The 22,564-nt window shown below is 44.0% G+C and overlaps 2 protein-coding genes across 4 annotated transcripts in view; one reads left to right on the top strand and one right to left on the bottom strand.

The window, feature by feature from the left end:
- Positions 1–12,809: 12,809 nt before the first annotated feature.
- On the bottom strand, positions 12,810–21,566 carry THOC7 (THO complex subunit 7). The gene is made up of 8 exons (XM_067003487.1): positions 21,384–21,566; positions 21,037–21,154; positions 20,088–20,215; positions 19,660–19,746; positions 18,158–18,215; positions 14,548–14,614; positions 14,355–14,424; positions 12,810–13,199 (listed from the first exon to the last, which is right to left on the bottom strand). Exons 1-8 carry the CDS (start codon positions 21,400–21,402, stop codon positions 13,132–13,134), a joined length of 615 nt encoding a protein of 204 aa, XP_066859588.1. The 5' UTR covers positions 21,403–21,566; the 3' UTR covers positions 12,810–13,131.
- The window catches only part of ATXN7 (ataxin 7), an 81,204-nt gene continuing 80,110 nt past the window's right edge, over positions 21,471–22,564 (top strand). For 2 of the 3 annotated variants that reach the window (XM_067003485.1, XM_067003482.1), the window contains exon 1: positions 21,472–21,610. The gene's annotated coding sequence lies outside the window, so the exon portion shown is untranslated. Of the gene's footprint in view, positions 21,611–22,564 lie in introns of all 3 variants that reach the window. The other variant, XM_067003483.1, reaches the window with a different exon arrangement.

Genomic DNA, 22,564 nt, shown 5'->3' with positions numbered 1-22,564 from the left:
GCCGTCACAGGAATTTTATCAAGTTTTATAGAAAAGTCTTTCACTTGCTCCCGAGGAGATGGAAATATTCAGCGAGAGGCAGAGAAAAAAAATTTCTTTGTATCTGCTTAAAGGTTGAATGATCATGAAGGCTATAAAACCCGTGAGCTTAGGAAGCTCTTGATGCTGAATTTTTATGGGAGCTTTGAACGGCATCAGTCCCATTAGTAAAGAAATACATTTAATCTCTTCAATCTGCTGGTTTACCTCCTACGGCTCCGACCCGTCAGGATTCTTCAGTGCACGAGCGCGTTCAAAATGCGAGCGGTTGGCATGAATAGGCCGGACGGGGCGTGGGCTTTGATGTAGGGTTTTAATAAAGACGCTCGTCTGCAGCTTGCACAGAACTGTTATTACTTAACGTTTTCCCAGGGCCAGGCAGATTGAACCAGCCTGCTTTACGCTGATTAGCAATGGTAATAGTTTTAGAGGAAAACAAAAGCTTGAAGGTCTTAACGTGCTGCGTCGGTGACTAGGTGGCAGGTCAGGCTGCCTCGGTTCTCTGCCAGGTGTGTTTAGGGTGGAGCAGAAGTGAAACCCCACTGTTCCTTCCTGTAGCTGAAAGCTGAAGCTCACAATTGCCGTGCCAGGTAGTTACCATCCGTGTCTGCTACCTTGCATGAACTGGAGGGGAAACATTTACACCAGAGTAGCTGTGCTATCAAAGACAACTTATTCACATGTCTGTTTCATGAAAATACATGTCCTCTTGGATCAGAGCTCACAAGAAGCGCTCGAGTCTACATTCATCCCCTTCTTTGCTGCTGAGCTCTCGGTTTGAGCTTCACCCTTCTCTAGAAGTATTTCCTCTGAGAAACTGAAAGGCTTCAAAGGATCAGGATGTGTTTGTGTGTACGCATGCAACTACTCGTAATTTCCTGTAGCAACTGTCATCCTCTTTTTATTAAAAATCTCTCATACATATCTAGAGTTATATACATATACAAATTGCATGTAGGAGTTGCTCTCAAGTACCCTAAGAAGAGTGCAAAATAAATAAGGGAAGATGCAGGACAGAAATGAGCTTCCCTGACATTAACATTTTGTGTCTGTGTATAAAAGCACTATGTATAATGAGACGGTGCAAGCAAACAGCAGTGGTCTTTCCTCTGCTTTTGCTCTGGGATCCCAGTGGCACAAGGATCCAGCCCAGGATCTGCCCCAAGCTGGGATAGATCCAGACTGAGCTCTGCTCCAGCACCACGCTGGATGCAGCAGGGAGCACTGACAGGGGAAGGTGCTGCTTGCCAGGCAGCCACAAGTAACAGCAAAGGCACAGGCAGAGGGGAAAATAAATCCTTTCACGGGTTTCGTCTTGATGAGGAAACTAAGCTGCTGGTTTTATTCCTAATATGAGATAGGAAGCTTGAACAAGGAGCTGGGAGTGTGTAGATAAGAACTGCGTGACACCTGGCGAGCTGTATGTGCAGAACAAGTGGATGAATTCGGGATTTGCCCCATCAGTCTTCTAGAGATGCAACTTCAAGGTTTTGGGAGGGTTTTTTTCTAATTAGGGGAAGAAAAAAAAAAAAGAGGAAGAAGCTGTTTTCATGGGTTGCTTATGGTTTTAGAGGGGAAATGCAAGCTGTTCAGGGAGGATTCTCTGAGGAGTGATAACCACTCTGTTGAAACTAGTTGTAAAAGACAGCTAGCCGAAACACTTTTAGCTAGGGATAAAATAAATAGCTTCCAGACTGAAAGAGGATGTTGCACAAGTGGTTCCAGTGTCAGCAGCAGCAAATGCTTTGTTCCTGGATAAAAGCTCTAGGCAGTCCTGTCACATACATGGAAAGGAAAGATGCCACAAATCCCATAGACGCAACCCCAATGTTTTTTTAGTGTCTTATACTGAGAAGAAGCTAAGGCCGAGCACAGGTAAGAGTAATAACATGCCACCATTTACCCTTTGGAAGGGAGCATTCTCTACTAGCACCGAATGTCTCTGCAGCAGAGCTTGAAGCAAGGGCTGCACTGGAAAACTTCATTGTAAGGTTTTAATAACATGGAAGCTAAATCCCGTGTCAAACGCTGGGGCTGACTGGTGTTCTGAGATGTCTGTATGCAAAAACTGCTGCCAGTTCAAATCAACATCTCGCATAAGCAGCCCTGTCATGAGAAGTGGGGAACAAGCTGTGGTTTCTGTCCTTGCTCGTGCCCTGCCCTGAGGCTCATCCTCCCTCCCTCCGCCCAGATCCTCAAAAACTCAGCTTATGGAAAGGGAGTCAGGGCGTGGTTTGTGAGGTTTCAATAGGGGCACCGTCCCCAGGCGTGGAGCTGGGGCATTTCCAAGCCGCTGCCATCGCGTTGCCCTGTCCCATTAAATCCCCTTCTGCCCAGCCCGACCTTGCTGGCAGTGCGTGGTGTGGTCGGGGGCAGCAGTGCAGGGGTCCAGGAGCCCACCTGGGCAAGTACCCGGTACCAGAAAGCGTTGGGGGAAGCTGCCCACCCACCCAGCAAGCTTCGTGTCTCTCTTCCCGTGTCAGCGGTGCCGGGGAATGCTGGCTCTGGGTAATTGAGACACGGCACGTCTCGTTCAAGAGGTTTTTTACCCAGGTGTAGCCTCTGCTGAGCTCTGTGGGGACCCTTCCCTTGAGCCAGGCCTGAAGGACAGGAATCTGCTGTCAGAAATGTGTGCCAGCGTGGGCGGTGTTGCAGGCAGCGGATGTCTGTGCAAAGACTGAGCATCTCCGTGTGCCCCGAGGCAGGGGGCAAGGGAAAACCTGACCCTGGCCCCCCTTACGGGCTGGTGGTCGGGAGGTGAGAAGGGGTAGTGCCCGCCTGGCCTTGGGCCCAGGACCAGCATGCAGAATCCCCAAAAAAAAGATGCCCTTGCAGTTTTTTATCCTTTTTTTCACCTGGACTTGGTTGCAGCAGCTTGACCTAGAGGCATCACTTACCAGTGGTATTTCCATGGCAGCCCTGCACTGTGCAGTGGGTGGGCAAGTTTTCTGCAGAAAACTACCCAAGTAGGTGCTGCCATCTCTCCTGGGGTGGCTCGGGCACAGAAGCCAGGCTTTGCCTGTTTTTTTTTTTTATAGTCTGGGTATTGCAAACTGGTGAGTTCTCAGCCACCTCTTTGTGCTTGATGAAATTTTATTGCTTAAAACGTATTCTTACATTTTAGATAAGGACTAAATAAATGCCTGGTGGTGCTTAGGGCACCTTCCAGACAGTGTTCAGCCCCGCTGAGCAATAACTAGCCCAGTGCTCTGAAGGCACAGAGTGTCACAGGCTTCGGTGTAATGGGAGGCCCTGGAGGAGACCTAACAAGGCACTTGGTGGCTTTGGGATGTCCCCACCCTGTGCCGGGATGTAGGAGTAATGGAAAGGTAAAGGAAAGCCACTATTCATTAACGTAAGGATCTTGCTGAAATTTCCCCAATGCTTTTAATAAGCAAGAAACACATCTTAATTAGCAAGAAGTAGAAAAACTCCCTAAAACTTTAATCACTGCTCTACAACTCTGGAACTGACAGTCTCATTTTTACCGTTCCTGCTGTACAGCTGAACTGTCAGCTGCTGAAGATATTAGTTTATAATTATAACGCTGGCAGTTCCTTAATTATAGGCACTGCCACAACATCATTCATTGCTGTAACTGTTTACCTTTCTGATGGGGAACATGACTAATTATTTCTCTTTGGGATCTTCAAATACAATATTGTTGGGCAGGGTACGATCACCGTGCCATCTCCCTGCCAGTCTCCCCATCGGGCTGGTGCAATGCACGGTGTGAGCACTCGGTGGGGGACTGCAGGCAAAGCTGCTTCCAGAGGGAGAAGTGCAAGGGGAAGGTTTTCGTCCACCCAGGGTGGTTCCAGTGTAACGCCTGATGTGGCAAATCCTGGGGCTGTTCTCTGCCCCCTGCTGTGGGACGGCAGGGCGGTAACGATGTTGTCCACGAGCTCGGTTCCTGTGTTATATGAAGTCCTACCTCATCATCTCCACTTTCACTGCAAAAAATAAGAATGCTGCTCATACCGTTTTTTTTTTTTTTTTTTTAACCCGTTCAGTGCTTTGTCTAAATGAGCAGTTGCAGAACTGCGTGATAACATCAGTGGCTGGATCCTGGCTATGGCAAGCACGGCTGGGGAGGGAGGTCGCATCCATGTGATGCTCTCAGCTCTGCAGCAGCCCCTGGTTCAGGTGCCTTACCATTACCTGCAGGCTAGGGTGAGGCACAGAGCAGGTCGGCTGGTGTGCAGGGCAGGAGGGATGTGCAGCACCCACGCTGTGTGCCTGGGTCCCTTGGGTGCACACCAGGAGCTGCTCTGCTCAGGCAGAGACAGAGACCTCAGAGCAATGTGTCTTTCTGGCTCAAGCACACCAACCAAGGAGATTTACAGCATTACAGTGAACACACAACCTGCTCCTGGTGCACTCGCAGGGAATTGTTATTGAAATTAATGAGCAGAAGGAGGGCTGGGGGCTGGAGCTGGCCCATCGCTCACTGCCCCGCTGCAGCTGACATGGGTAATCAGGGGCACAGCAACCGACAGGTAGCTATTTGAAGATAACACAACCGGGAATCTTTCTTGTCTCATTTGCACTGATGTATCCATGTAATCAGTTAATTTTGGTCTGTTACTATTATTTCTTGGTGAAATTGCTACTCTCCGCTCCCCATACCCAGTCTCTTCCCCCGCTGCTCCCCAAGAGATGAGTAATTGCGCAGCAAACAAGCGGAGGAAGTTTGACAATGGGTAATAACAGGACAATGCGAAATAGCAAGGTAGCCTAACTTTCCAATGCTTCCTCAAGTGTCAAGACAAATAATAACAAGTATTTACTCCTCCACTGGGGCTCTGTTTCTGTATTGCTGGCAGAGGCATGGAAGCGCAGAAGCAGGGGGGCTGCAGGGTGGTGGTGCCTGGGCTGGCTCTGTTGAGAAGCTGCAATAACAACGTGTGTGAAGCTTTGAGCTGTGGGTGGAAAAAAATAGGAGCCACTGAGATGTGTGTTCATTCCCTCGGTTTGAGTTTCCAGAGGTGCTTTTGTACAGTGTGCCCGAGCACCTGCAGGTTATGCAGTTCGAGGGATGTGTGCACATGTACCTGTGCCTACAGATGCACATACAGAGGCTAAAGGTCTAGTCCTGGGGAATGGGAATAAGGCAGGGGCAATCAGCTCACAGTTAATTTTCTTGGCTTTTCCTTGCTGCTGCTGTTGCCTTTTTTTTTTTTCTTCTTCTTTTTCTTCTTTCAGCTCTTCCAAGAAAATAAGCCCAGTGGCTCGCCTCTCTTACTCTGTCACTCCCTGCAGGCAATGCAGCAGTGGAGTGCTACAGCCTGTCATTGAGCACTCTGCTCTGAGGATCTGTTAGGTTTTAGCTGTCTCTCCCTATGGAGCAGTGTCCCACAGCTCCTTTTTGCACTCAGCCAGGCTTGGTTTGCAGCTCGCTGCACATAGGTTATGAGGTTTTCAAAGTTGTCGGCTTGCTACTTGCATTAGCAGGAGAAAGTAAATATTCCCACTGCTCTTTAGCAATTCTCATCCTCAGGCACTGTTAATGGCATAAACCATCAATCAGCTGGCAGCAGGCAACAGGGGGGATTGGCACACTAGAAAACACCATGACATTGGATTAAAAAGCATCCATGGGCCAAGCAAAGCCCTGGCCTGTGGGAATGGGGAGCAGGCAGCTCCATGCCAGCAGCATCCCTGCAATCCCTCACTGCAGCACCAGGGCTGGCCTCGCGCAGCTCAGCCTTCTGCCCGTCCTGCGGTCTGAGCCGTGCGGGACAGCTGTGCTGCCGAAATGGCCTTTTTCCTTTCCTTGGGATCTCGCCCTCAAGCCATGCTATGATCTGTGGTGTATTCATTCTTTCTCACCTTGTTTTCTTCTTTTGCTGAGTGGTTTTGCAACCTCCTTGCATGGTTTTCAGCACCCAGAACACGGGGTTAGTGTTGTTTCTTTCTTATGACTTGTCCCTAAGGAGAAGTGCTTGTTGGGTGCTAACTGCAGCTGTTAACAACGTCTAGCAGATCAGCATCATATGACAAGCCTGAAATATACGTGAACTGCTTTGTTTCATTACATATTACATTATTTGGTGTAGGACAGCATAGGCATGTCAGGGTTAACTCATGTAGTTGTAGATTTGGGGTTTCAATTTAGTCCTGCAAAGCTTTAAGGAATGTCTCTGCATCTTGGCACTGAGAGAGAGTGCACTGGAACACAAATCCCCTTTCAACATCTATTTAAGTTCAGTAAATATGCTGGTTATTTACTGTGTTGGAGCAAGGAGATTATTGGGGGGGTTCTCTTGTGCCTTGAGATCCTTTGTCATTGTTTGGTGTACTTAGTCAAGCAGCTGGCAGGCTTGATGAGTTAGGCAGCAAGGAGGAGAAAGGCAGAGAAACTGAGCACAATGTAAATACAAATATAATCATATAATCTACCCATTCAAAGAGGGATTTGCTGTCTCTTACAGAATCCTCCTGAATGGGTATTACTGAAAAGCCAAACCCCAAACACACCCCGAAACACCGCTCTATTCCCCTGGCTCCTCTGCGCTGTGCTGATGCCAAGGCAGGTGTCCTGGATAGCCCATCTCCCTGCCCCTCTTGCTGTCACCCCCTGCCCTATGTGCACGAGCACAGGTGATATTTTGGTCAAAGCACCTTCTGCTCACCCAGGGGCCAGCTGAAGCTGCCTCCGTGTCAGACCTGCTTGTTGCTGCTCAGCAACTTGGGTGACCGCAGATGCTGGCCAAAGGTATGGAAGATGCACGTATCCAGCAGGCAGTTTGGGGGGGGATAGAAGCAAAGGGACCCGCAGATGTTGCTGAAGCCCTCTCAGTGGATTTTACAGGGCCTGGAAAGGTTGGTCCTGGGGCTTTTTTTCCTCTTCATCAATGTGCCAGGGAGTGCTGGGAAGGAAGAACTTGCTTTTATGTGTGAGTGAGTGAGTGAAAATGTGCCCCTGATAGGATGAGTCCTGAAATATAGAAGTTGCTTCATTCTTCCAGTAAATCGCGCTGTTGTCACACACTGGTAAATACTTTTAGGTACTGGGGACAGTAATGACACACACAGCAGGAGTGGTGGCCCCGATGCTCCCCAGCCTCCATCTCCATCAGTCACAATAGCAAAGCAAAGCAGAATTGATTCAAAGGCTTTTTGCAAGTTCATGCAGAATGAAGTCAAAAGATACCAGTGTTAACAGGGAATTCTAACAAACAAAGATATCGAGACATTTTTTTTTTTTCCAGGCTTCTTATCAAATAAACTTAAATGCCTCCACCTCTGAATTTCCACCAAGTTGTGGAAATTTCCCGACTGTTACTGAGAGATGCTGCTCTGGGCAGTGTTTGTTTCCACGTGTTGTGTCTAAACTCATCCCTTGTGCTTGGTAAACAGAGGCTTTTGTTTCCAGCTTTAGAGCTTCGTGGTGTAGGCAGTTTTGTCAGCAACAACACAATGCTTTAGGGAAAATATTTTATTTGGAACGGGAGCTAATGTACGTGGAATTTGGTGCAGCAAGTTCAGTGTAAAGATGAATTTCACAGAGGCTCGTGTGAGGAGATTTAAGTGAAATGATACTTCATCTGAGGCAGTGGAACGGTGGCTGCAGACAACTTGCCCTGCCATCTCATAAATTATATGTTGGTTTTTGTTCCAAAAGGGCTACTAACGGGGCCTATTTGTAACATGAAGTACACTCTGTTACTTCCAGCATGTACTTATGGTGAAACTGTGTTTTGGTGAGAAGAACACGATCCTTTTCTCCTCAGAGAAAAAAGCATCATTTTAAAATCTCTCGGTGGTGACTTTTTCATTACAAGGCAAATTGGCAAAAACATAAAAAAGGTCGTTTAGTTGGTTTTGTTTTGTTTCTCTTTAATGTGAGAACAATTTTAAAAGCTTATGTCTCGGCTGTTGTCTATTTTAGGAGTTCTCACGCAGTATAACACTTCCAGCAACTTTTGCCAGGTTTCTCATCGTGATGCTGCAAATTCTGAGCATCCCAGTAATAAATGATCCCCAAAATGGCTCTTGCCTTGGCCTCAGGCTGCCAGGGCTGGGTGTGCTCGAGGCAGGAAAGCCTCGCACACCAACACGTCTGTGGGACCGGGCTTGGCCCCGCTGCCATGCTCTGCTCTTCTTGCCCTACGTGGGAGAGACAGCTGGAGGATTTGCTCTCTGCTCTTTAACTTCAGTGGGAAAATGAACTATTGGTTACAGTCTGCTTATGTCGTGTCCAAGGGTGTTACAAACAGCAATGGTTTTAGCATGGCACCTTTCACGCCTTCGCAGTGTTTTATATATTTGGGTGTTTTAGGAGAGGTTTTAGGGTGCTTTAGGAGAGGCTTTGAAAACTAGGGTCGTTCAGGTGAGACACTGCAAACCGACCTCGCCGGGTAAGCGCAGAAAACCCAGCGTGGTTTTTACGACTCCAGGCAGCGGTGTGGGACTGATGGCACGCTGCAGGCTAAAGGCAGCACTGGAGCTCGGCTAGGACTCGCCAGGTTGTGAAGCAATGCCGATAAAACCGCTTGTTCGGCCTGTTCCCAACGAGAGGCCGGGAGCATTGCGTGAGCACAGCGGAGTGGCTGTGGGGAGCCCAGAGCCGTTCGCCAGCCGGGCAAGGCTGGCGTCTGCTGCCCCCTGCCGCTGCCGAGGGGCCGTGCCGGAGCCCCCCGAAACCCCAGGGCCCCCCGAAGACCCTGGGGATCCCCGAGCAGCCTCCCGGCCGGGCTCAAGCCTCCCCCGCCTGCTGGCCTCCCGCTGTGGTTTGGGCCTGCCCACAGAGGGCCGCGTCTCCGCGTGGAGACCAGGGGAAGGTGTGCCAGATAACAGGCCGGCTTGCGGGGGCTCGGCGGTTGGTTTTGTGCCGTTTGGGTGGAAACCGAGCACTCCCTAAGTCATCCTTCCCCTCCTGTACTTCAGTAAATGCTCGCCTGTGCGGCGATGAATCATTTCAGGTGCAGGTTTTGGGCCCGGCCATAAGCACAGGGCCCTTCCCTGCGGCTGTGCTGGCGGCCCCAGCTTGCCTGGCTCCCGGCAGCTGCGAAACTTTTTGTAAATCCCCCTCTTTTTGTGTGGCCCTCTGCGAAAGCTAATCGAAATACAAACTTAAATTCACTTCAGAGATCCTTCATAATGTGTTCCTCAGTTTACACCGGCTCCTGCCATGCAGGCTGCAACGCTAGCAGTGCTGCTTCATGTGAGGACGGAGCCAGAGCTCCTGCAAAACAAGCACACCCCCGTTTCATACTACACAGGGGTGTGAGGCTACTCATACTCTTCAGGATACTTCTAATCTGGAGAAAGACCACAGCACACTGTGGCCTTTCCTTCAGGGTTACTCCTGAACGGGTGGAGAATCTCCTTTTTAACTCATGGCCAGGATGCTGGGCCCCCTCGGTGGGCAGGTGCTGGCCCCGGTGCCCCCAAGCGCACCCCCAAGTGCTGCCAGCACGTAACCGAGCAGCCAAATTCAGCAATGGGGGGCTGGCAGCAGGCAGCCGAAGGATGCCAGGTCAGGGCAAATAGCAGGGTATTTGCAGGCGTGTGCTCTGCTCACGGCACTGCTCCAAAACGGTTTTAAGTCCTGGCTGTTGCGGTGCTGCCCAGTGCTTTGGGGCGGGAGAGGCTGTTCTGTTCTGCCCCTCCACAGTGCCAGGCAACACACGGGCCTGGGCTGTGAGTGGCACTTTTAGGGACATCTGGATATGGATAATAAAGTTTATTAAAATAGACCTGGGAAATTAAGGTTGAGGTAACCCAAGAACATGTCTGGCAATTGGGATGAAGCATGAAAGATAGAGAACTTCCCTATTTCTGACTTGTTTTCCCTGGTGTCTGTTGTATATATGTTTTCAGTGGCTCACATACTAGTACAGGATTTCCCTGATGCACGTATTCTGTAAAATAAAGAGCAGTCAGGTTCCCAGAGCAAAACTAATACTACTTGTATTTCTTTCGCTTTTCCTTTCCCCCAAAAAACCTTCTGAGACTTGAAATAAAGGAGTGGTGGAAAGGATGGTACAAGTCAGTTGTGACAGCTAGAAAGCTTGCATGACAAATATCTAGTATAATTAATTTCTATCATAAAATTTTGGGCTATAGTTTTGCAATTTTCTTTACTGTCAGCAGCTGTCTTCAAACTACCATGGTTTCAGAGAGATCCCATCACTTGGCAGTGTGTCACTGTGACCTTCTTTCTCTCCCTTCTTGCTAAATCTTTGTCTAAAAAATTCTACTCAAGTTACCAATTCTGTCCAGTGTTCCACTCTCCCTCTACCTCTCCTTTGTTTGGAGAGGACAGAAAAACAAGTCCCAGCATAGAGAACGTCAGCTTGTCACTTCAGCATCTCGCTTTCTGCCTGTATTTTTGCATCTGTATGGCAATGAAATTATGATGTAGCATTTAAACAAGTAGTAATTTTGCGGCTCAGATAGGGATGAGGAAGATCATAAAAACAGGAAAGATTTCTTATTTAAATATCTTGGCTATTGAAATCTGGAGTTTGTACGTGTACAGATCTTTATATGTGTACATGGAGAGTCAATGAAGGTAAGAAACATCGTAGCAGGACAGCCTTCCAGGCAGGGGTGAAACAGTGAAAATCATCTGTGCCTTGGAAATATGACAAATTAAAATTCATCAGAAGAATGAAGGGGGAGGCAGGTATGTATTTTCAACTTACGCAGAGCAGATTAGAACCTGGAACTTATTGCTTAATGTGTGGTTTTAAACACTGCCTGGCATTAGAGCCTCGTTTGTTTTTTTTTCTCTTTGGGTACAAATCCAGTGCTCAAAAAGTTAGAGGTATAAATACTGAAAAAAATAGAAGCAAAGACTGTGGATGTCCCACTGAGGCTGCATGTGCAATGAATCGATGTCATACTTTTTCTGGTTACTCTCCAAGGCAGTATGGTGACACCAACCTCTTGCTGCCACGTTGCACAAGGGCGAGTTGATTTTCTAGGGCAGTAATTTCTTTTCAAGATTGCATCACTATAATTCAAACTAGAATGTATTCCTTCATTTGCCATACATTTCTATCGCTTCTCTTGAGCGCAAGTTTCAATTCTGTGTATGTATTACTAGGTGGGCAGACTGACACACTGGCACGTTTCTGGTCAGGTTCAGTGCAAGAACCTGAGATTAGTGAGATCAGTCCAAGTTCCTGGAGAAGATACTTGAGTGATCCAAATAATTTCCAAAGAACACCGTAAAATAATGAATAGGAAAATGTGATATTTTTTTTTCCATGCTGCTGCTGTTATGGAAACCAGTTCTAGTTGTTAAACGTCACCCACTCCTGTGGCTGACAGAAGGCCTTTCAACCACAAAAAATTTAATACACTTTAAGTGTCTTCAGACTTTGTCATTTATGATCCTCATAATTCATGAAGGTGACTCCTCCCTGATTTAGCAATAATTTAGTATTGCTGCTTTACAAAATATTTTACTATTCACTGTTGTTAGGAGTGGGGAAAAAACCACAGAACAGTAAATACTTTGACAGTGGATTTTTCATATGAAATCCTTTTTGTTTGCTTACCACCACCCCCGCCCCAGTCTGCAAAACCTTAAGAGCACAAGAAGCAGTGCATGTCTACACAGGCTCTATCAGGCAAACCTGAGCTTCCCCTGTGTTCTGAGTTGACCAGCTGTGAAGCAGAAGACTTCTGACAGCTTCTAAGTCCAGGGCTGCACTGTGCTACTGAAGTTGTACAACTTCTTGTTCAGCTGGCTTACCTTTAGCAAACTTGGAATGCAAGCAAAACAAGCTCAGATATGTCTGTGCAGCCCAATGCACGCAGATCCACAGCCATTGAGAGTGGGAATTATATGGCATTTAGACTACAGAAGTCCAAAGCTCCAGCACCAGAAATCCCTCTCACCTGCCACCTAGTTTGAAGAGGAGGCTCCATTCTGTGTAATGTTGTTTTACTTTAACCACATACACTTACATCACAGTCTGAGCAAGATCCAAAAGGTGTTCCTTTACCCAAACCACTTGAAGGGTTGATTTTAACAGGTGATTTTAGAACACAGCTAACAGGTACTGACATGACCCGCTACTGCCCCTTCTTCCTTTCCCCTGTCTTACAAAATCTTATAAAGCACACTCAATTCTCTTCTCCTGTTCGGAAGGTAGTAACCTGTATTTCTTACCTCCCAGCAAACTGCTCAGCTGCAAGCTACAGGACAGTCCAGGTGGATACATTCCACCTATTAATAACAAAAGTATCTGATATTCTTTAACATTACAATTGTAGCTCTACAGTTTACTTTTGTCATCGTGAGGAAAGAAGGGTTCCACTGTCTGTTTCAGGAACTGCAATGCATTTCATAATGTGTTTAAACAGAGAAAATCCAGAAGCAGATAACAAGTGTTATCAGGATTAGACTCCTGGTTCTACAAGAACAAAGCACTTACATAGCAGTTTTAAATGTGTCAGTTTCAAATGTGACTTTTGACATGGTTGCACAGATCACTGTAGTTCTTTGTATCAGCTTAAAGAAAAAAAACAGTACAGTATGATTTTTGCTGTTTTACGCCCCTTGACAAATATGCATATAAACCAAATAATTTCTACAGAATTAGATTAGCAAATTCTAGTCTAGTCACACATAAGTTCTAAAAGGACAGCTACTTTGAAAAATAAAGACCTTGGTTCTGTTTTAGATCCCATCTGCACTACGGTACGGACACTGGGACTCGTGCAAATGTGCACTCACACCAGTGCAATATCAAGTAACAAAAAAAGCCTTTGCTATTAGACTCATGGCCTACTAAATAATAGAAGAGTGTTTGTAAACACCTTTTATTGACACTGTTTTGCAAACATCTTAGTTCACAAATACTGTACAGAAGATTCACCCTTTGACATGAAATGTGTTTTGGTTTACAAAGCTTGTGGACTAACACAAAGTGTCTGCCTGTACAGACCTGGAACTGTTTTTACCTGAAGCATAAGCAAAACAAAACATAAGCAAAATATTTTTGTATAAAAATTCACAGGAGCAGTAGAAAAAGTTTTTAGCTCCTGCTCTTTTACTACTGGCTTGAACACAAAACGAAGATATTTGGACACTCTTCAGTGGTATGATCAATAGTTTTCACAATATATCTACTGTTTGGTCTCTGTTTCCATCTGGGTTTCTTGAGATTCTTCAGCTTCTGAAAGTTTTTCATCATCTAAAATAATATATTATCGTTAGTGAAATATGCTTAAATTATATTTATGGACTATATTGAAAAAAAATGCTATGGTCAAATTAAAAAAAAAAATCCTCCTGAAGTTTAAGGCTGATATATGCTACAGCTATTACAGGAAACATGGGTTAAATCCTATAGGATCAATTCAAGCAAATAGTGCTAGACTGCTTCAAATTAGATGCCTTATCTGTGTTTATTGATGGTTTATTTATTCCATATAAAGTTGTGCCTTCCGCTAAGCTGTTATTTTTTTTAACAAAATTTTAGACACTGAAAGGTAAACCATACATCCATACGAAAACGTATTTTAGAGACTAATACTTAAGCAAGTGTTAGTAACACTTTAATAACAGTAACCTTCTGCTAAAGTGCACCTAGGATTAACTGTTCATTCTGCTTAAGAAGATCTAAAGGGCCTTAGAGAATGAAAGTCTGCTCATATAGCCACCTATGTATGTTAATCAGGTCACACTCCACAGACTATACTTACTATTGTGTCTTTAAAAGACACAGGAAATATCCAGCAAATAATATTTAAAACAATATTGCCTATCTTAGAGCATGAACCATAAACACCGATTTAAAAATATTCTTTGTATGATGAAAGATTAATGACTGCATTCCTGAATTTAGCTCGTGTTTGATGGTTTTAGTTTCTGCTCGATTACAGGCTTCCTGCCTGAGTAGGTAAGTCATTTGGCTTTTCTATATTTCGATTTATTTTTAGTAATATCTCCAATGATACCATGAGGACAGTGACATGTTCAATATTACTGAAACCTGAATTATACAAGAAAGTTTGGAAACTATGCACAGGATTATTTTTTTTGTAAAAACAAACAAGCAAAAAACAAACCCATCACACTTAAAATAGCTATTCTCAATCTCCACATTTTAAAATTTTAAGAAGCGTTGCCTACAGCCCAAGGCTAGTCAGGAGATGACATAGTGGCTAGCTTGTAGAATTAAAAAAACAAAAGTCTGAACAGACTCAGACTGGAAATAGATGTTGCCGATGCAAGAGGCCACCATCTTCAATTGCACATAGCTAGTCCACAGCTAGAAGCTGCCATTACTTGTGATCTGCTGACACCCAATCCCTATATATATATATCACCTAAGGACACCACTTACTTTCCAATGTTTGCTGAAGCTCATGGATGGTGCTCAGGAGAACATGAAACTGCTTTCTTCTCAGTTCCAACTGGAATGACAAAGTACATATTTAGAAACCTGAGAGCACGAACAACCAACCAACTCATAGCAGACTATCAATTAATTATGTTCCTATTAAAAAATTATATAACAATCTCTATGAGAAACCTACCTTATCTTCAACATTTTCTTTAATGTGAGAAAGATGTTGAAGTTCTTTCCCCAAAGCTTCTAGCTGCCTGGAAAGAAATTGTGACAGTATGTTCAAAGAAGTTCTGTGAATGTCTTAAAAAATAAATTTGAACTAAGTAGAGGAAAAAGAACCATTAAATAAATAGTACAGGTAATAGCAATGCAAAGGTCAACAAAGTATAATAAATTAAATGACATATAAGCAAGGCTACTTCACGTAAGTGGTTAAGCTATAACGTCATAAACTTAAAATTTCATGACTTTTATAGAAAACAGGGCTACCAAGCTGGAATACAACTGTACATTGGGCATTCAGCCTGTATACGTGTTATTTCTTGACCATAAAATAAAATTTAAAGAAGCAGGTTACACTAAACACCTGGGGTATTTTCCTAGGCCTCGCTAGTTCACAGTTTTTTTATGTTGACAGGAGTAGATTAATAAAAACATAGCACCAGTGTGGAGAACATAACTGATAAAGTGATATAGCCAACAAACACACACAATTGCGAGACTTGACTCAAACACATAGCCAAGTACCTTATCTCTGACAATGGCCTGGCCAGACATAGCAGCGGATAACACACAAAACTCACAGCAGAATGTGTAAAATAATCCATATTTTGGATGATACTGCATGATTTAGCTTACGTCTCAGCAAACAAAATGTAATACTTTTATTACTGTGATCTATATAAATACTTCCTTCTCCAATCCTAGTTTTTATCTTAATGGAAAATTAAGAGATAATGGAATTAAGAGATAAACGAAGCATGCAACGTCTATATTCTTTGTTATTACTCTTATCCTTTTGACATACGTAATCTGTCAAGCCCTCTTGAGGACCTTTCTGCAAGCATCTGATTGGTTTTGATTCTTATTTGGACCCACTGTGGTCCACCAAAATCCCTTTTTGATAGGGTAAATAGCAGGTACTATAATGTTGACTAGCTTTCAAATGAGGATGAAGGATAACTCCTACACTCAAACCTCCAGTTTGGCCCTTCTCGATTTCCTGTAATGTCTACTATCATTTATGCTCCATAAGATGAGAACAATGTTTCTTTACAGGTCAGGTAGATTAAGGCTGACCATCCCTGATTAATTAGCAGGCAGAGACATATAGAGGTCAGCAAGGGAATAAAGATTTTTTTTTTTTCTGAAGCACTGACAGCTATTGCAACCAGTCTGGGCAGGGAATCACAAAAGACATTCCAGTCTGGAGTAACTCTAGATGGTTGGGGAAAAGTTCTGGTTTAGTGCTACCTTAGAGTGTCTTTTTCTTTCTTTCTCCTCTTTTTTTTTTTTTTTTTTTTGAAGCTGTGTACTGGTATCTTGAGGGGAATGCTTGAAAGAGCGTTGGATGTCACATTTAAACCTTCCTATACTGGAAAGAGGCTAACAGATTATGGGCTTATTCAATTATTTCACTAGTATTTGGCTTCTAGTTTCTGAAAGGCTTCTATTTTGCCAAACGTTGCTGTTTACGCCTTGCTGTCAGCTGTAAGACTGTGAGAAGACATGCAATTTTCTACCTAGATCCAAGCTACACCTGGTGTTTTACTTCTTCACTTTCAGCTCCAGAAATTCTTCGCCTAATCTTCTCATTTTTATATCTCCTTTTCTAAGACAGTGTCATTTCTCGGTGCTGTAACAGCTCTTCTGATACTGCAGCTAATTACACCGTGGGCACTGTCATTTAGTGGTTCAGCTCCTGTCACTTCCTGAATTGGCTACTGTGCATTACTCTTGACTAAGTCAATAACTGCTTCTCTTCTTTTGTGCTGCAGGACTAGTTGTTCCAAGAAATAGTCCCTTAAAAGCATAAAAAAATTATTTCTCTGAACTTTGTCCCATTGTGTCATATGACCTGCAAAAGCTATAAATGTAATTCTTGCGATAAACTATGACATTTTTCCTCACAAGACATTTTCTTTAGTGTTTTCAGTGATTGAGTTCATGACATTGTTAGCAAGGCTTCCTCTGCTCTGATTTAAGGGTGGTCTTTCTTGATTCAAAGTACCTGATTTTTCTGTATACTTCCCTCAAACTGGAGAGAAAGGAAGCCTTGCAATAAAAACACTAGAGGAAAACTTCATCTAGCTTCTGTACTTCATGTTCACTTGGAGAGGTTAATTAAAGCTGAAATACCTTCAATACCTACCAAGTTCCCTTCAAACTTTTTTTTTCCATTATTATGTTCCATTTATAAAATCTGTAAAATGGAGACTCAATCTGTTATAGTTCGTCTGTATCTTTGACTACAAATACAAAGGACTAAGGACAAAAGGGCATATATTATAGACACTCTTACAGTGCATGAGCACACTGGTATTTCTAACAATATACCCTTAAAGAGAAAATGAATTTACAAAAAAGACAAAATGCTAAATTTACTAGTCGTAATTTACTGCCATTCCTAGCTTTGCTCAAGAAATTCACACCTGGATGTGTTGCACAAAATTAAAACTACCCCCCAAAAATCTAAACAACCCAGAATCTTTTTTTTTTAAGGTGTTGTTTAGTTGTTTCCATTCTTAATCAGTTGACCTATCTGAAAAAAAAATCACTTGTAATAATTCTTTGTTATGAAGTCTCACTTGATAAATGGCATATGCTGACTAATGAAGTGCAAAGTAGCTCAGCCACATGAGAATGGACTGAAATAATCCAAATTGTGGTAGCAAAATCAAAGGCAGGAAAAAATAACATTAGAAAAAAGGAGCGTGTGAGATAGTCCCAGAAGTTTATAGCTATAAAAATGTTTTTATTAGGGTAATAATATGATCAAAAATCTTTCTTTTGCTCTAAAACACCGCGGAATGTGAAATAATTTAATTGTAAGAAGACATCAGGATAGGCACAAGTTGCATTTAAATGAGAAAGCAATCCAATGCTACACCTTCAATCATGTAAAGAACAAACTCATAGATGGAAAGTTTTTGTGGCCTGATAAAGTTCAAAAGATGATCCCCATGATTGTTTAAAATAACCCAAAAGCACAAACAGTGATTCAAATCCAACTATGACACAAGTAATACTGTAAGTTATAATCAGGACACGTTGGACAGCAGGTAGGTCTAATCTACGTGCTAGGGCAGGTTATATTGTGGTATATAAGGTAGTGATTTATAACCAGGCATGCAGCAACAACTACTACAAGGAAAACATAGAACAAGCCTAAAAGCTTTCTCCTGTTTTCTCTAATTCTATCTTACTTGCCTGTGTGATACATATTCTGCATAATTACTTGCTGGTGCACTTTACAGTACTGCCGCGCTATCTCTCTGTCCTGATCAACTTGTCACTGATAAACTGTCGTGCATTTACATCTGAGTTCACTCATTCACCTTAACAATGGAAAAATTTCAAATACAAGATTATTAGCAATGCTTCTGAATCCATACAGACGGAGATTAATTAAAGAAAGCCCATATGGGCACAATTTTAAAATGAAACCTAAGTTTTTCTTGTGTCAAAAGAAATTATACAACAGCAAGGAAAGGTCAAACTGTGAAACCAAGGAAATGTCAAATCTCATGATTTCTAACTTTCTGGGTTATTATACTTTAATGCATTCTCATACTTACTTCAGTGTTTCATGTCTGTCTGGATGGTGCTGTATTACTTTGGCCAATGCATCATATTCTGAAATAAATTTAAATGTTATTAGTCTAAGCAATTCTGAAAATGCAGATTCAAGAATTAAAACTTTCACACCATAGCATAGTACCAGTTTTCTACTTCCTGAAAAATTGTTTTAATATTTTCAAATTTGTACATAATAGCTGATACACAAAAATAAGCGTTCGTGCAAAAATACATATTAAAATGTATATAATTTATATCGTACCATAACATTTGAAAGTAGATGATCACATCAAAAGCTGTTTTAAATAAACTTCAGATATGATTGTAAGCTATTATTTACTCACTCAAACTTACCTAGTACTAGTCATTTGTAAAAGATGAGGCCAGAAAACATGACCTTTAGATAACTCTGCGTTGTTGCACACTTGGTCTTTTGTGTATGATTCATAAATACTGTTTTTAGATACCACTTTTTTATATATAATATATAACTGTTGATAAGATACTACACAAGTATTTAAGTTTTTTAGAGAAAATCATAGACTACTACAAGAGAAACAACTGGATGTATTTATTTATTTAACATTTTGCACGTTAAGAACAACATTATGGTCATATAGGCAACTAACAGACATTTCCTAATGGTAATATTGTACATATGCTAAACACGTCATTCAGATAGGAAAACTTGTGCAGTAGACTAGACAGAAGGTATCAAAAAGCAAATGCTTCAGATCTAGGTTTGTGAAGATATACGTACTCTATATTCCTACTGGTTAAGGTTCTTTCAACCTCTAGTTGAGCCCAAAATTATCCACAAAACATATACTGATGAAATATTAGTATTTAAAACCTTTCATCTGTTTTGCTCTTTCTTTTTAAAAACTATTTTCACATCATACTTTTTAGGAAAAAACAAGTTTTTGCTTCTCCTCAATTGGTAATTTTTTGCTTAGACAGTATTACAGGGAAATGCTTTAAGTTTCAACTGAAATTACCAGCACGTACTTTTAAGAGCAGGGAACAAATATGCCTCTTGTACCTGGTTTAGAGGTATTTTGTAAGGCTACACATGGAGTTGGTGGGTGTGCAACTGGCACAATTTTTCTTGTATAAGCTAAGACATGACCTTCCATACACTTGTACGATATTCAGTGCTGGATACAAGCCTATTTAATTTTTTTGTCTTGCTTTTAATAATGTGCTTTAGTACTTATGTCACCTGAATTGCCGTTGGATCCTTTTGGTTTTTTTCCTTTGGCCTGAAAACAACTTTCTGAACTATTCTTTCGGTTTTCCTGACGTTGTATGTCACTGAGATCTGCTGGCTCAACCTTTCCTGGCTCATCCACCAAACTTATAGTAGTGCGTATGAAATCCACCAGACTGTATATAATATTGATGATGCTAGTATTTTCCCCTGCATTTTCAAATATTTATAATCTATTTCCTGGTACAATGTATGAAACCACCCAGTGTAAATACAGGTGTTGCTTCTTACCCTGGCGATTTTTTCGAATTCTTTTTGCTTGCAGGATTTGTTTCTTGCATTCAGAAATCTTCTCGTGTGCTGCAGCTATACTGTTTTCTTTAACAAAAAGATATACAGAGTTATATCGAAGTCAAACAACGCACGTCAACGAGCCATTCTTCTAAACTATAAAAATATAAAGAGCTGTTTTTGATATGGTGGTCTGCTAGTTCCTTGAGCTTCAAAACTACGTACTCTTCAATAGATTTTAAAAAGCTTTTATTTATATGTATTTTACATGTGGATGAGAGGCTTAAAAGGTAAGCACAAGTACTATTTAAAAAGAAATAAATCACTCATCATATGTATATATTATATTCACCAGAACTGGCTCTAGTTTCTTCATGAAAGAGAAATAGTCAACAAGCAAAAAAAAAGTAGTATTTTCTCATCTTTACCTATATCCTTATAGATTTTTTCATAATTTTCCATTTCTCTCAGGTTCATGTCATATACCAGAAGAGTTTTTCCCATCGAAAATTCACACTGTGACAAAGTACTCAGCATTCGTTGGTACTGACTGTAACTGAAAGCAGACAAAATATTCATTCCTATGCAGCATGAAAATACCTGCCTACTTTTATATAACAAGAAAACAAAGCCTCAGGTAACGTAAGAAACAGTTAAACAACAGTAATTATTAAACAAATAAAATATTTCAAAGATTCAATGTATAATTTGTGGAAGTGCAGTCAGAAACACTGTATCAAGTAATTCTATCATGATGTCCTATAAGGTGTAAAGCTGGTATTAAAGCAATGGGCAGGTTGATCCAGGCATTGTACACTTTCCAACTATACGTGGCTCTGTGACCGCCAAGATTAGCATTTTAATACTCCAGTGCTTCACTGTACATGCCATCATTATTACTTGGTGTCCTCCTGGAATTTACATCTCTTCTTAAAACAGCCTCCACAGCAGAACACTGTGTTATTTCCCTCCCTGCTTTGGTCTGTTTTTAAAAAATAAAGACCTGCAGAAGCAGACACAAAAACAGCGGTGCCCTTACCTAGGGGAACAAATGCACAACCACTACCTAAAATATTCAAGTCATGATCCCGCTATAATAGCACGACTGCTGGATCATGAAGCAACAAGGCAATCTTGAGGACATTCAGAGCACTGTTAGATTTCATGAGGGTTTGCTACGTAATTTTTGAGCCATCTCTGGTCCTCATCTCCTACCGTAACACCCCGTCTTTGTTCTGGAAACACCACAGAGCCAAAGCAGAGAAGCAGATGTGTGCATTTTAACGCAGCAGACTTGCTTTTTCAGAACAGATCAAGCCCAATTTCCCACCCAAACGCAGGCCAATTTGTCCAAAACCCAATCGGGAAAACAAATACCCTTCCTCCTGAGATCCGGAATTGCACCACTTAATGAAACTCTTCACCAACAAATTGATCCGCCTGTCGTCACCAGCCCCGTCGCCATCGATTAAAAGCCGTTTGCGGATAACTTCATCTGAGGGAAAGAAAAAAGAAAAGGCGTTTTTAATGCCCGTCCCGGGCCAGGTTAACCCGGGAGGACCTGCGGCGAAGCAGGAGGCAGCGGGAGGAGGCCGGGGCCCGCGATGGAGGCCGGCGGGTGGAGGGGGGAGAGGCTGGGGAAAAGGGGCCGGGGGCTTGTGGGGTGGGCTGGGGGCCGGGGGGGGGGGTGGGATGAGGAAGGGAAGGAAGGAGGGAGGTCTCACCGTCGGTCACGGCCCCCATGGCGGCGAGCGGCGGAGGCGGCGGGGCGGCGGCAGGGAGTGAGGTCAGCTCCCACAATGCAGCCGGCGGGAGCGGCCGCCATGGAGGGGGAGGCGGCGGCGGCCGGGGCCTGAGCGGCGGCGGCGACAGAGAACGGGCGGCGGCGGCGGCGGCTGGGGAGGGCCGGCAGGCGACGAAGCGGCCCCCTGGCGAGGGGCGGCCCCGCCAGGTGAGGGAAGCGGAGGGCCCCGAGCTCCCCCCCCACCACCACCACCACCCCGAGCCAGGCTCCACCTCCCCGGCCCCGAGCCCCCCGCCGCCCCCCGGCCGGCCGCCCCCCGCCATGCCCCCGGCACATGGCGCCCTGGCCTCGACGCGCCGCCCGCACGCCTCGCCGAGCCCCCCGAGACCTCGTCCCGAGGCCACCGCCGCCTCGGTGGCCTCGTCCTCCTGGTCCCGCGGACCCTGCTGCGGGGTCCTGGGGGGTCGGGGTTCCTCGAGGGTGGCTGGCACCGCGGAGGCGGCGGGTGGCAGGCTGGGTGGCGGCGGGGGGCAGCGGGGTGGCTGCGGCGTGGCGTGGGCATGGATGTGACCTTGGGGGCGTGTGGGGGCCTGCTGGACCCTTGGGCTGTACTCGGGGTCGTCCCTCTGGAGTACAACGCCAGGAGGTCAAAGCAGCAGGGCTTGAATCAGGGTGGCTTGGCATCACAGGATGGCTTGGGTTGGAAGGGACTTCAAAGCCCATCTAGTTCTAGGGATGCAAAAATCTTTTTTTTTCTGGTACATTTCCTGGGTAGTTTGGCTGTCAGCACTGGGTAGTAACAAAAGATGCTCCATCCTGCCCTGGAAAGCTAACCAAAGCTGGCACCGCGCTTGGGTGTCTGGAGATATTATGGTGTTACCGGTATCAAGCGTTGAGTTTTAGCTTTTCGGACCACAGACTTCGACGCTTATGCCATGCTAAAGTTGGCAACGTTACCGTAATGTGTGTCCTACTGTAGTAATGATACGTGAGGCCTGCCAGCCTGGTACTTCCTCGTGGTTTTGGCTTGGACGCTGCAGGTCTGAGGGCTTGTTCTGCGCAGGGCCTTGCACTGACAGCTCCAGGGTCGGGCAGAAAACGGAGGTAAGAAAAGAACAAAGTCAGCGTGCAGCGTAATCTGTTTTACCGCTTTCAGAGCTG

The sequence above is a fragment of the Anser cygnoides genome, chromosome 10 (genome assembly GCF_040182565.1).
Source record: "Anser cygnoides isolate HZ-2024a breed goose chromosome 10, Taihu_goose_T2T_genome, whole genome shotgun sequence".
Classification (NCBI taxonomy): Eukaryota; Metazoa; Chordata; class Aves; order Anseriformes; family Anatidae; genus Anser; species Anser cygnoides.
Note: the sequence above shows the minus strand (reverse complement) of the source record. Positions and strands in the feature narration are given on the sequence as shown.

Excerpts from the sequence above, each read along its gene's own strand:
- THOC7 (XM_067003487.1), bottom strand. Across the intron at positions 20,216-21,036 it reads TCCGGATCTCAGGAGGAAGG|TTACAGTCAGTACCAACGAA; the intron begins GTATTTGTTTTC and ends GTCTGCTTTCAG. Across the intron at positions 14,615-18,157 it reads GACAGACATGAAACACTGAA|GCAGCTAGAAGCTTTGGGGA; the intron begins GTAAGTATGAGA and ends ATTTCTTTCCAG.